Source organism: Lepidochelys kempii, chromosome 12, assembly GCF_965140265.1.
Source record: "Lepidochelys kempii isolate rLepKem1 chromosome 12, rLepKem1.hap2, whole genome shotgun sequence".
NCBI classification, from domain to species: domain Eukaryota; kingdom Metazoa; phylum Chordata; order Testudines; family Cheloniidae; genus Lepidochelys; species Lepidochelys kempii.
Genome location: NC_133267.1, coordinates 2,043,724 through 2,057,676, shown reverse-complemented (window position 1 = coordinate 2,057,676; position 13,953 = coordinate 2,043,724). Strand labels below are relative to the sequence as shown.

At 48.0% G+C, this 13,953-nt stretch overlaps 1 protein-coding gene across 10 annotated transcripts in view; it reads right to left on the bottom strand.

Moving 5' to 3' along the window:
* Positions 1-13,953, bottom strand: part of ACD (ACD shelterin complex subunit and telomerase recruitment factor) — a 40,269-nt gene that overhangs the window by 18,094 nt on the left and 8,222 nt on the right. For 7 of the 10 annotated variants that reach the window (XM_073307123.1, XM_073307120.1, XM_073307121.1 and 4 more), the window contains 2 exons: positions 3,694-3,809; positions 1,510-1,600 (listed from right to left, as the gene is read on the bottom strand). In XM_073307123.1, the coding sequence (XP_073163224.1) occupies positions 1,510-1,600; positions 3,694-3,809 (207 nt within the window). Of the gene's footprint in view, positions 1-431; positions 512-1,509; positions 1,601-3,693; positions 3,810-9,613; positions 10,070-10,641; positions 11,223-13,953 lie in introns of those variants that run through there. The other 3 variants (XM_073307129.1, XM_073307130.1, XM_073307131.1) reach the window with 3 other exon arrangements.

Below are 13,953 nucleotides of genomic sequence, written 5' to 3'. Positions count from 1 at the left end.
CTCCAATTTCTCTAGGTCCCTCTGTATCCTATCCCTACCCTCCAGCATATCCACCACTCCTCCCAGTTTAGTGTCATCTGCAAACTGGCTGAGAGTGCAATCCACACCATCCTCCAGATCATTTATGAAGATATTGAATAAAACCGGCCCCAGGACCGACCCCTGGGACACTCCACTTGATACCAGCTGCCAACTAGACATGGAGCCATTGATCACTACCCGTTGAGCCCGACAACATAGCCAGCTTTCTATCCACCTTATAGTCCATTCATCCAGCCCATACTTCTTTAACTTGCTGGCAAGAATACTGTGGGAGACCGTGTCTAAAGCTTTGCTAAAGTCAAGGAACACCACGTCCACCGCTTTCCCTTCATCCACAGAGCCAGTTATCTCGTCATAGAAGGCAATTAGATTAGTCAGGCATGACTTGCCCTTGGTGAATCCATGCTGACTGTTCCTGATCACTTTCCTCTCCTCTAAGTGCTTCAGAATTGATTCCTTGAGGACCTGCTCCATGATTTTTCCAGGGACTGAGGTGAGGCTGACTGGCCTGTAGTTCCCAGGATCCTCCTTCTTCCCTTTTTTAAAGATGGGCACTACGTTAGCCTTTTTCCAGTCATCTGGGACCTCCCCCGATCGCCATGAGTTTTCAAAGATAATGGCCAATGGCTCTGCAATCACATCCGCTAACTCCTTTAGCGCTCTCGGATGCAACTCATCCGGCCCCATGGACTTGTGCTCGTCCAGCTTTTCTAAATAGTCCCGAACCACTTCCTTCTCCACAGGGGGCTGGTCACCTCCTCCCCATGCTGTGCTGCCCAGTGCAGCAGTCTGGGAGCTGACCTTGTTCGTGAAGACAGAGGCAAAAAAAGCATGGAGTACATTAGCTTTTTCCACATCCTCTGTCACTAGGTTGCCTCCCTCATTCAGTAAGGGGCCCACACTTTCCTTGACTTTCTTCTTGTTGCCAACATACCTGAAGAAACCCTTCTTGTTACTCTTGACATCTCTCGCTAGCTGCAGCTCCAGGTGTGATTTGGCCCTCCTGATTTCACTCCTGCAAGGGCTGACTAAAGATCCTGTGTGTGTAGTGCTGCAGTTGAGTGTATCCCTACTTGCATGCACTCTGGAGGGGGCTTGAGAGCTTGTCACAGCAGTACAATGTAAAGTGAGCCCAGGCTGGTGGGTCAGGTGGGCTCAATGGTACCGTATTCCAGGCAGCACCCCGGAGGGAACCCATCACAATGTTGTAATATTTACTGAACACCTCAGCCACACAACAAAGCGAGTTAAACGGTTTCTAGCTGCACAAGGGGAGCTACGCCCAGCTTACGTTTGATTCTGGACCCTTGATGAGGGCAGCTGCCTGTTCAACACAAGGCATCTCAACGGGATTCAAGAGCATTAGAATATCCAGAGAGCAGGACAGAGCGTCAGCCCTAGAATATGACCCTCATCACTTTGCTCAGCTGATGGATCCTATGGCTGCTGAGATAGACAGAGCCTTACCGCTTTGGTCTCCTCCTGGAAGCACACCATGTATTTCTGCAAGATGATAATCCTGCCAATGATGCTGGAGAACCCGGACTGCAGTTGAACACTAGAAAACAGAGCAGCAAAACAAGTTTTTGAGTGACAAATGGTCTCAAACATGCATGACCAGTCAGGTGATGGCCTGCGAGAGGACTCGAACTGCTCCAATTGCTCATGCCTGACTAATCTAATTGCCTTCTGCTCCAACTCAGTGGCGCTGTTAGAAATCGGCCTGTTGGGCGACCATCGAACAAAGCAATCCCAAGCGCAGCGCCACAGTGCTTAGAGCTGCGTGGCCTGCATGCTATTCGCGACTCTGCTACTGACAACAGGCATTGCATTCTTCCCATCTGTAAAATGGGGCATTATAATACGTACCCACCTTTGATGGGGAAGCTGAGGCAGACAGGTTAAGTAACTTGGCTCAAGGCCGTGGCATGACTCCGTGGTGGAGCCAGGATTAAAATGTGCATGTTCCAGTCCCATGTTTGGAACAGGAGGCTTTGCTCCCAAGAGTTTTCTAACAGTCACTGCTGCAGAGCTCAGCCTGGTGCATGCCTGAAAAGAGGGAGGCTGAGCAGTGATTCATTGGCAGCAACAGAGTCGGGACACAGAACTGGCAGGCACTGACTGATGATGTGAGAGGCAGAATCCTGCAGTAGATGAGCTGCTTTATATCAGCAAGGGATGAATTGCTGCCTGCATGACTGAGGAGTTCAGGCTAAGCCACAGTGGCAGCCTCAAGTCTGACCCTAACACAAACCTGTGGTTTGCCCCAGTGCTGTTAGCTAATGTCCAGCACACAGATGCACTTATATAGCCAGGCAACACCCAGTGTCACAGGAGCCATCATCCTTCGCGCTTACATAAAGCTTTTCCTGCCTTGCTCTCAAACCCCTTTACCAAGGCTGGTAGTATCCTTATTTTACAGATGAGGAGATGAAGGTTTGGAGGGGAAGTAACCTGCCCCAGGACACAGAGAGACAGCGACAGAATTGGAACCAGAACTCAAATCTTGCACTCCAATGTCTAGCGACTGGCTGCTGCTGCCTCCCTGCGAGGAGATTGCAGGGAAGGCGGGACTGGGAGACAGAGATGCCAGTGGGAGTCTCCGTCAACTGTGAGAAAGGGAACTACGGGGGAAACCCTATTGAAGACAGCGAGGGACACTCCAGCGGAGCCTCAGAAGCACCAGTAGCTCTGATGAGTGTATTTCGGACTAAGGCTTCTAACAGGAGGCTCATAAATGTTCACTTAATTCCACCTACGCTCACAGAGATCTTCTGCTGGCTGGGGATGCGAGTATTTCTGGCATGAACACCCAGTTCTCTAAGCGAGGAGGAACCCCTGGCTTGGAAAATGATCATGAGGGGCAATGTCTGTCTCTGGAAGCGAGACACTGAGAACATCAGCAGGACATTTGCTGCCATGTCTTCTCTTCCACCAGCAGACAGACATTTAGCTTAGAGCTAGTGGATAAGTAGAAAGGAAACATTGCAGAAATGGCAGAAGTGTTTTCCTTCCATTTTTTTCCTAACGGTCCAATTCCCAAATTTTTCCACACACAAAAATTTTAATTCCGCCTTTGAAAATGAAATTGAAGAATGGGGCAACTTTCAAACCTTCTGCTGAGCAAAATGAACCCAGCTCCTTACACCTCATACCAGCTTGTAGCCAGCAGAGTCCCAAGGAGGGTTATAGACCAATATAATCCCTTTACCCACATTGGGGGTGGCACATACAGCAGTCCTACACAGACTGTTTAGGACAGGAAGTGAAGGACACCAGATCCAACTGAAACCGCAGAGGGAAGTTAGAGAGGCAGAATGGAACCCCCCGAAGTTACCATTAGCCTTGGTGTCCTAGCCAAACTTTGTGACTCCTGTGTAAAGTGTCACTGGACCTTTAACGATTCCAAATAAGCGGGACCTCAGTCGAAATCTCAACTCAAAGGCAACACAGTTTGCACCACAGCACCTCCAGGCATCGTGCTGGGAAAGTAGATAAGTTACTTCCAGCAGCACATGGGCTTTCCACATAGGCCTCCCACCCAGCTACTGATTTAGCCCAACCCAACTTTCATTGAAATCTGCTGAGAGCCTGGCCAGCAGCTGCAATGCAGTTACCCCAGCAGGGGTTGACAGACGAGGTGAAACCCACCATTCCGCCATCTGCATGGCTTCCAGGGAAACAACCACCCGGATGTAGTAGGACCCATCTGAGATGTGCAGGACGGCGGCACTGCCTTGGTCTGCAGCCTTCAAGTCACTCACAACCTATCGAGAGATTGGGGAGAAAACAAACATGGGCTTGACTCTTCCATCATCCCTGAGGAACAGAGCTAGTGTTCAACACCCCTCCCAGAAAGACAGCCAGGGCAGGGGATGCTGCAGACACTCGGGCCTCCTTTACGATCACTCACCATAGAATCATAGAATATCAGGGTTCGAAGGGACCTCAGGAGGTCATCTAGTCCAACCCCCTGCTCAAAGCAGGACCAATCCCCAATTAAATCATCCCAGCCAGGGCTTTGTCAAGCCTGACCTTAAAAACTTCTAAGGAAGGAGATTCTACCACCTCCCTAGGTAACGCATTCCAGTGTTTCACCACACTCCTAGTGAAAAAGTTTTTCCTAATATCCAATCTAAACCTCCCCCACTGCAACTTGAGACCATTACTCCTTGTCCTGTCCTCTTCTACCACTGAGAATAGTCTAGAACCATCCTCTCTGGAACCACCTCTTAGGTAGTTGAGAGCAGCTATCAAATCCCCCCTCATTCTTCTCTTCTGAAGACTAAACAATCCCAGTTCCCTCAGCCTCTCCTCATAAGTCATGTGTTCCAGACACCTAATCATTTTTGTTGCCCTTCGCTGGACTCTCTCCAATTTATCCACATCCTTCTTGTAGTGTGGGGCCCAAAACTGGACACAGTACTCCAGATGAGGCCTCACCAATGCCAAATAGAGGGGGACAATCACGTCCCTCGATCTGCTCGCTATGCCCCTACTTATACATCCCAAAATGCCATTGGCCTTCTTGGCAACAAGGGCACACTGTTGACTCATATCCAGCTTCTCGTCCACTGTAACCCCTAGGTCCTTTTCTGCAGAACTGCTGCCTAGCCATTCGGTCCCTAGTCTGTAGCGGTTCATTGGGTTCTTCCGTCCTAAGTGCAGGACCCTGCACTTATCCTTATTGAACCTCATCAGATTTCTTTTGGCCCAATCCTCCAATTTGTCTAGGTCCCTCTGTATCCTATCCCTGCCCTCCAGCGTATTTACCACTCCTCCTAGTTTAGTATCATCCGCAAATTTGCTGAGAGTGCAATCCACACCATCCTCCAGATCATTTATGAAGATATTGAACAAAACCGCCCCAGGACTGACCCCTGGGGCACTCCATGAAGTCAGTGAATTAAATTCACCCTTGAAGTCACAGGAACTCTGCATCTGCCCATGCCTTCCCGTCAGGGAATCACACTTAGGAGGAGCAGCAGGTGGAAACAGCGGGTGTCATGTGAGTGCTATTCCATAGGCTGGGTAACAGCAGGAGCTTCCAGCAGGGAGGAGAGAGAACCAGGCGAGGGACAAAGGAGGGATGGCCCCACCACCCAGAGACTTGGAGAACGTTGGCAGCAGGAAGCCAGACAGGAGGGGGCCAGGGAAGGCTGTGGGCAGGAGCCCTGCAGGGAAGCAGAGTGAAACACAAGGCAGCCTTGGGGCAAGGCTGCTGCCCTGGCTCTAAGGAAGTTTGCGATGCTTTGCCATGGTCACATGACACAAACCCTACCCCCTGCAAGTCCCAGGTTGGGTCAGAAAGGCCCCTTGAGAGGAAGCAGCCAGAGCTGGGAAGTATTGCATGGAGGCCTGTACTCTAAGCTGTCCAGGGTTACAAGGATCCAGCGAGGCCTGTTACATGAAATTGTTTATAAAAGTCAGCAAACATTAAAGACTGCCAGACTGGGTTAGCATACACACAGAGGTCTGATACCGCCCAGGGACTGTGTTACGGTAATGACTGGTAAACGCAAGAACAGAATCGGAAATTAACAGACCAAAATTGGTATGTTGGAAAATAAACCTCACCAGTAGTCAAAGTAATGAGGGGATAGGCTATTGTGCACCACTCCCTTTTGGGGTCCCTAACAATAGGCTTTGGAGGGGATCAGAGCACCAAAGATGGCTAGACTGGAAGGAGCACGCTTTACCCTCCTGGCTGGGACCTTGGGATCTGCTATGACACCAATGGGCCTTCATCATCCTGGTCCTGAAAGGCATTCTGACCAGCCCGGGCCAGAGAGAGGGAACTGGCAAAGTCAGGCTCCAGCTAAACCCTGAACAGCACCTGGAATGGGAGACTTGGGTTTCTGTTCTCACCCCCACCCTTAAGTGTCTTTTTCCTTCCCATCTCTCACTTTTTCTATCTTCTGTCTAGAGTCAGGCTTAAACACCATTTTTTGCAACACTGCTCTGAGACTGCGACCAGAAAGGCAGCTGAAAGCAAGTCCTAAACAGACCGACATTGGTATGAGTTTGCCAGGTCTCAGTGCGGCTGATCAGACCACGTGCCGGGCCCATGTTTCTCCAGCAATAAGGTTGCAAGTGAAAGTCAGCACCAAAGACAGAGCTGCATCTTCTATCTTTGCTGTTCTCGTCACCATCTTTTGTCTTGTTTTATCTTAAGGAAGCAAGACTGAACTTCCACCAAAACAGCTGCAGCTCATCTCAACTCATCTTTTTAATTTTTCCCAAAAAGGACACCTATCATCTTGAACACGATTTAAAAACTGTCAGGTCGTCTTCCCTATAAGAAATTTTCTACAGCTAAAGGGAAAGGGATACTGTTAAAATGAAAGCCTTACTTCATACACTCCTTTCTAAATGCGCTTGCTGTTTTTCCTTCTTTTTCTGTATCTTTAATAAAAGGTTTAAAACAATTTACTGGTTGTTGTTGCCCTGGGACTAAGCAGGTGTCTGTGCTCAAAACCCCAAGCCATTCTTAATGTTTAGTGTTGGACAGTGACAGTCATGTTAATGCCTTTGACTTGCTGGCTCATTTATTCCATCGAAATTAACACAGCAGAAGGAAGACTGGTTGTAGAGGAAAAGAGGGAGTGCAGAAGACAGGCAGGGGAATGGGGGTCCCATTCAGGAGAGGAAAGGAGGCTAATTCAGGACAGATGGCAAGAGGGAGCAGCTGACTGGCGCAAGTGAAGAAAAAGATGTTTGGAATTTCTAAGGCAGGCGGCAAACTCCCCTGCAATCAGTTTGCATGAGAGCAGCTCAGGGGTGTACATAGGCAGGTGAAGTGGGGGTCACTCGAGCTGGGAAGGAAACAGTTTTTCATCCAACAAACAATTTTGAGATTACCACCCTTCAGTAATAATGACCACAGTGGAATTAAATTTAACATCCCTGTAGAGGGGAATATACCAAAGAAACCCATCACAGTTCACCCTTAACTTCAAAAAGGGGAACTACACACAAATGAGGAAGCTAATTAAATGGCAGTTAAAAGGTACAGTCACAGGAGTGAAATGCCTGCAAGCCGCATGGAGACAACATAATAGAGGCGCAAACTAAATGAACATCACAAATAAAGAAAACAAAAACAGCAAGACCATCAAAAGAAATGCCACCATGGCTAAACAACAGAATAAAAGAGGCAGTTAGAGACAAAAAGACATTGCTTAAAAATTGGAAGTTAAAGCCTACTGAGGAAAATAGAAAGGAGCATAAAATCTGGCAAGTCAAGTTTAAAAGTATAACTAGGCAGGCCAAAAAAAGAATTAAGAACAACTAGCCAAAGACACACACACACAAAAAGAGGAAAAAAATATTTAAGTACATCAGAAGCAGGAAGCTTGCCAAACAGTCAGTGGGGCCACTGGACGATCGAGATGCTAAAGGAGCACTCAGGGAAAACAAGGCGATTGTGGAGAAATTAAATGAATTATTTTCATCTGAAGAGTATGGGAGGGAGATTCCCACACCTGAGCCATTCTTTTGTGGTGACAAATCTAAGGGTATGTCTACACTACGAAATTAGGTCGATTTTTAGGAAGCGATTTTATACAGTCGGTTGTGTGTGTCCCCACTAAGTGCATTCAGTTGGCAGAGTGCGTCCACAGTACTGTGGCTAGCGTCGACTTTTGGAGTGTTGCACTGTAGGTAGCTATCCCACAGTTCCTGCAGTCTCCACTGCCCACTGGAATTCTGGGTTGAGCTCCCAATGCCTGCTGGGGCAAAAACATTGTCACAGGTGGTTTTGGGTACATGTCATCAGTTGCCCCTCCCTCCGTGAAAGCAATGGCAAACAATCGTTTCGCGCCTTTCTTCCGTGCAGACGCCATACTGCTGTCAGCAGATAGTGCAGTAGGACAGATAACCATCATTGTCATCCATTGCTTCCGCTGCAACTCTGCTCTCCTGGTGCCATGAATCCACCTTGCAGGTCCTCTCATCGTTCTGTATAAATATCTATTCTCGTGGCATCCATCGTCATCCACCACTTCCGCTGCAACTCTGCTCTCCTGCAGATGCCATACCACGGCAAGCATGGAGCCCACTCAGCTCACCGCGGGTGTTGTGAGCATCGTAAACACCTCGTGCATTATCCTGACATATGTGCAAAACCTGCAAAAGCAGGCAAGGAGGCGACGGCAGCACAGTGACGAGAGTGATGAGGACATGGACACAGACTTCTCTCAAAGTAAGGGCCCTGGCAATTTGGACATCATGGGGCAGGTTCCTGTCGTGGAACGCCGATTCTGGCCCCGGGAAACAAGCACAGACTGGTGGGATCGCATAGTGTTGCGGGTCTGGGATGATTCCCAGTGGCTGCGAAACTTTCATATGCGTAAGGGCACTTTCATGGAACTTTGACTTGCTTTCCCCTGCCCTGAAGCGCAAGAATACCAAGATGAGAGCAGCCCTCACAGTTCACAAGCGAGTGGCGATAGCCCTCTTGAAGCTTGCAAAGCCAGACAGCTACCGGTCAGTTGGGAATCAATTTGGAGTGGGCAAATCTACTGTGGAGGCTGCTGTGGGCCAAGTAGCCAATGCAATCACTGAGCTGCTGCTATCAAGAGTAGTGACTCTGGGAAACGTGCAGGTCATAGTGGTTGGCTTTCCTGCAATGGGGTTCCCTAACTGTGGTGTGGTGACATATCCCTATCTTGGGACCAGACCACCTTGGCAGCCGGTACGTAAACCGCAAGGGGTACTTTTCAATGGTGCTGCAAGCACTGGTGGATCACAAGGGATGTTTCACAGACATCAATGTGGGATGGCCGGGAAAGGTACGTGACGCTCGCATCTTCAGGAACTCTGGTCTGTTTGAACAGCTGCAGGAAGGAACTTACTTTCCAGACCAGAAAATTACCATTGGGGATGTTGAAATGCCAGTAGTTATCCTTGGGGACCCAGCCTACCCCTTAATGCCATGGCTCATGAAGCCGTACACAGGTACCCTGGACAGTAGCAAGGAGCAGTTCAACTATAGGCTGAGCAAGTGCAGAATGGTGGTAGAATGTGCATTTGGACATTTAAAAGCACGCTGGCGCAGTTAACTGACTAGGTTAGACCTCAGCGAAACCAATATTCCCATTGTTATTGCTGCTTGCTGTGTGCTCCACAATATTGGTGAGAGTAAGGGGGAGATGTTTATGGTGGTGTGGGAGGTTGAGGCAAGTCGCCTGGCAGCCGATTACGCACAGCCAGACACCAGGGCGATTAGAAGAGCACAGCTGGGTACCCTGCGCATCAGAGAAGCTTTGAAAACCAGTTTTCATGACTGGCCAGGCTATGGTGTGATAGTTCTGTTTGTTTCTCCTTGATGAAAACCCACCCCCTTGGTTGACTCTACTTCCCTGTAAGCCAACTGACCTCCCTGCTTCGATCACTGCTTTCAGAGGCAATATAGTCATTATTGTTTCAAAATCACGCATTCTTTATTAATTCATCACACAAAGAGGGGGAAAACTTGCAAGGTAACCCGGGAGGGGTGGGTGAGGAGGGAAGCACTGGGTGGGGTGGTGGATGAGGGAAGGACAAGGCCACACTACAGTTCAAAACTTACTGAATACCAGCCTTCTGTTGCTTGGGCAATCCTCTGGGGTGGAGTGGCTGGGTGCCCGTAGTCTCCCCACCTGCGTCCTTGGGTGTCTGGGTGAGGAGGATATGGAACTTGGGGAGGAGGGCAGGCAGTTATATAGGGGTTGCAGCAGCGGTCTGTGCTCCTGCTGTCTTTCCTGCAGCTCCACCAGATGCCTGAGCATGTCAGTTTGCTCCCGCATTAAGCTCAGCATTGCATCCTGCTTCCTCTCAGAGTGCTCCTCCCTCCTCTTATCGCATTCATTTAACACTTTCCTGGACTCTGCAATTGTTTGCCTCTACGCATTCTGCTGAGCTCTTTCAGTGTGGGAGGACTGCATGAGCTCTGAGAACAGGTCATCGCAAGTGTGTTTTTTTCGCCTTCTAATCTGCGCTGGCCTCTGGGATGGAGATGGTAGGAGAAGCGTAGAAACATTTGCAACTGTGGGAGGAAAAAAAGGGAGAGTAGTATTTAAAAAGATGCATTTGAGAGAACAAAGGGAAGACTATTTCACACTGAATCAAGCAATTAACATTAGACAGCATATGTGCTTCACCGCCCCCCACCCATGGCTAGGATCAGGGAAGATCCCTCTCAACCAAACGCAAACAGCTCAGCATGAATGGGCCTCCCCCCACCACGTGCCAAAGGCTTTTAGAATACCTCCAGGAGAGGATCATAGAATATCAGGGTTGGAAGGGACCTCAGAAGGACATCTAGTCCAACCCCCTGCTCAAAGCAGGACCAATCCCCAATTTTTGCCCCAGATCCCTAAATGGCCCCGTCAAGGATTGAACTCACAACCCTGAGTTTAGCAGGCTAATGCTCAAACCACTGAGCTATCCCTCCCCACCCTAATTTCCCTAGAGGATTTCCGCTCCATCCCCGGACACTTTAACAGACTTTTCCAGTAGCTATACTGGCTGCAAATGCATCTCAAGTCTTCAGGGCAAATTAATCATTAAACACACTTGCTTTTAAACCCTGTATTATATTTAAAAAGGTACACTCACCAGAGGTGCCTTCTCCGGCTTCATGGTCCGGGAGCACGTCTTGGGAGGGTATTGGCTCCAGGGTGATGAACAGTTCCTGGCTGCCGGGGAGAAGGGATTCCCCGCTTGCCTGCTGTGTGCTATCCTCAACCTCCTCCTCATCCAAAAAATCCTCATCCCTGTTGCATGAGACTCCCCCCTTGCAGGTGCCCACGGACAGTGATGGGGTAGTGGTAGGGGCCCCCCCTAGAATTGCATGCAGCTCATTATAGAAGCAGCATATATGGGACTCTGACTCGGAGTGACCGTTTGCATCCTTTGTTCTTTGGTAGGCTTGCTTCAGCTCCTTAACTTTCATGCGGCACTGCTGTGTGTCCCTGTTGTAGCCTCTCTCCATCACGCCCTTGGAGATTTTGGCAAATATATTGGCATTTTGTCTTTTGGAATGGAGTTCTGCCTGCACGGATTCTTCTCCCCATACAGCGATCAGATCCAGTACCTCCCGTTCGGTCCATGCTGGAGCTCTTTTGCGATTCTGGGACTCCATGGTCACCTGTGCTGATGAGCTCTGCATGGTAACCCGTGCCGATCAGCTTGTCACGCTGGCCAAACAGGAAATGAAATTCAAAAGTCCCCGGGGCTTTTCCTGTCTACCTGGCCAGTGCATCTGAGCAGAGAGTGCTGTCCAGAGCGGTCACAATGGAGCACTGTGGGATAGCTCCTGGAGGCCAATACCATCGCATTGTGTCCACACTACCCCAAACTCGACCCAGTGAGGTCGATTTTAGTGCTAAACCCTTTGCCGGGGAGAAGTACAGAAATCAATTTTAAGAGCCCTTTAAGTCGACAAAACAGGCTTGGTCATGTGGACGGGTGCAGGGTTAAATCGACCTAACGCTGCTAAATTCGACCTAAACTCGTAGTGTAGACCAGGGCTAAGAAACTGTCCAGAATGAGGTGTCAGTAGAGGAGATTTTGGAACAAAACCATTAAACAAACAGTAGTAAGGGACCATGACCAGATGATATTCACCCAAGAGTTCCCAAAGAATTCAAATATAAAATTGTAGAACTACTAACTATGGTATGTAATCTGTTGCTTAAATAAGCCTCTGTAGCTGATGACTGGAGGGTAGCTAATGTAATGCTGATTTCTTAAAAAAATCTTCAGAGGCAACCCTGGCAGTTACAAGCTGCTTCGCGTAACTTCAGTACCAGGCAAATTGCTTACAGTAAAGAACAGAATGACCAGACACAGAGATGAACAGCATATGCTGGGGAATAGTCAACATGGCTTTTGTGAAGGAAAATTATGTCTCGCAAATTGGTTAGAATGCTTTGAGGTATCAACACACAGGTGGACAAGGCTGATCTAGCCCAGCGCTTCTCAAGCTATCTGATGTGGGGGACCAGCCATTTGTTTTTCCAATGTGCACGCAGACCGACAGCCGATGGCTCTGGACAACCACTTTGAGTAGCACTGCTCTAGCGGATATAGTGTACTTGGACTTTCAGAACGCCTTTGACAAGGTCCCTCCCCAAAGGCTCGTAAGCAAAGTAAGCTGTCATGGGATCATAGAATATCAGGGTTGGAAGGGACCTCAGGAAGTCATCTAGTCCCTCCCCTTGCTCAAAGCAGGACCAATCCCCAACTAAATCATCCCAGCCAGGGCTTTGTCAAGCCTGACCTTAAAAACTTCTAACAAAGGAGATTCCACCACCTCCCTAGGTAACCCATTCCAGTGCTTCACCACCTTTCTAGTGGAAAAGTTTTTCCTAATATCCAACCTAAACCTCCCCCACTGCAACTTGAGACCATTACTCCTTGTTCTGTCATCTGCTACCACTGAGAACAGTCTAGAGCCATCCTCTTTGGAACCCCCCTTCAGGTAGTTGAAAGCAGCTATCAAATCCCCCCTCATTCTTCTCTTCTGCAGACTAAACAATCCCAGTTCCCTCAGCCTCTCCTCATAAGTCATGTTTTCCAGTCCCCTAATCATTTTTGTTGCCCTCCGCTGGACTCTTTCCAATTTATCCACATCCTTCTTGTAGTGCAGGGCCCAAAACTGGACACAGTACTCCAGATGAGGCCTCACCAATGTTGAATAGAGGGGAATGATCACATCCCTCGATCTGCTGGCAATTGAACTCACAACCCCGGGTTTAGCAGGCCAATGCTCAAACCACTGAGCTATCCCTCCCCCCTAAGATACATAACTGCACTCAAAAACAAAACAATGTAAAACTTTGGAGCCTACAAGTCCACTCAGTACTACTTCTTGTTCAGCCAATCAATCACTAAGACAAACACATTTGATTACATTTACAGGAGATGCCGCTGCCTGCTCCTTATTTACAATATCATCTGAAAGTGAGAACGGGAGTTTGCATGGCGTTGCAAGGTATTTACATGCCAGATATATTAAACATTTGTATGCCCCTTCATGCTTTGGCCACCATTCCAGAAGACATGCTTCCATGCTGATGATGCTCCTTAAAAAATAATGCATTAATTAAATTTGTGACTGAACTCCTTGGGGGAGAACTGTTATGTCTCCTGCTCTGTTTTACCCACATTCTGCCATATTTCATGTTCTAGCAGTCTCAGATGATGACCCAGCACATGTTCGTTTTAAGAACACTTTCACAGCAGATTTCACGGAACGCAAAGAAGGTACCAATGTGAGATTTCTAAAAATAGCTACAGCACTCGACCCAAGGTTTAAGAATCTGAAGTGCCGTCCAAAATCTGAGAGGGACGAGATTTGGAGCATGCTTTCAGAAGTCTTAAAAGAGCAACACGCCAATGTGAAAACTATAGAACCCGAACCACCAAAAAAGAAAATCAACCTTCTGCTGGAGACATTTGACTCAGATGATGAAAATGAACATCCGTCAGTCCGCACTGTTTTGGATCGTTATCCAGCAGAGCCCATTATCAGCATGGATGCATGTCCTATAGAATGGTGGTTGAAGTTGAAGGGACATGAGAATTTTTAGAGCATCTGGCATGTAAATATGCCATGTGAACACCAGTTCTCACTTTCAGGTGACTTTGTAAACAAGAAGCAGGCACAGTATCTCCTGTAAATTGTAACCAAATTTGGTTGTCTGAGCAATTGGCTGAAGGAGGACTGAATGGACTTGTAGGCTCTAAAGTTTTACATTGAAAAAATAAAACAATGCAGTCATTTTTTATATATAATTCTACATTTGTTAAGTTCAACTTTCATGATAAAGAGATTGTATTATAGTACTTGTATGAGGTGAATTGAAAAATATTATTTTGTTTTTTACAGTGCAAATAATTGTAATTAAAAATAAATATGAAGTG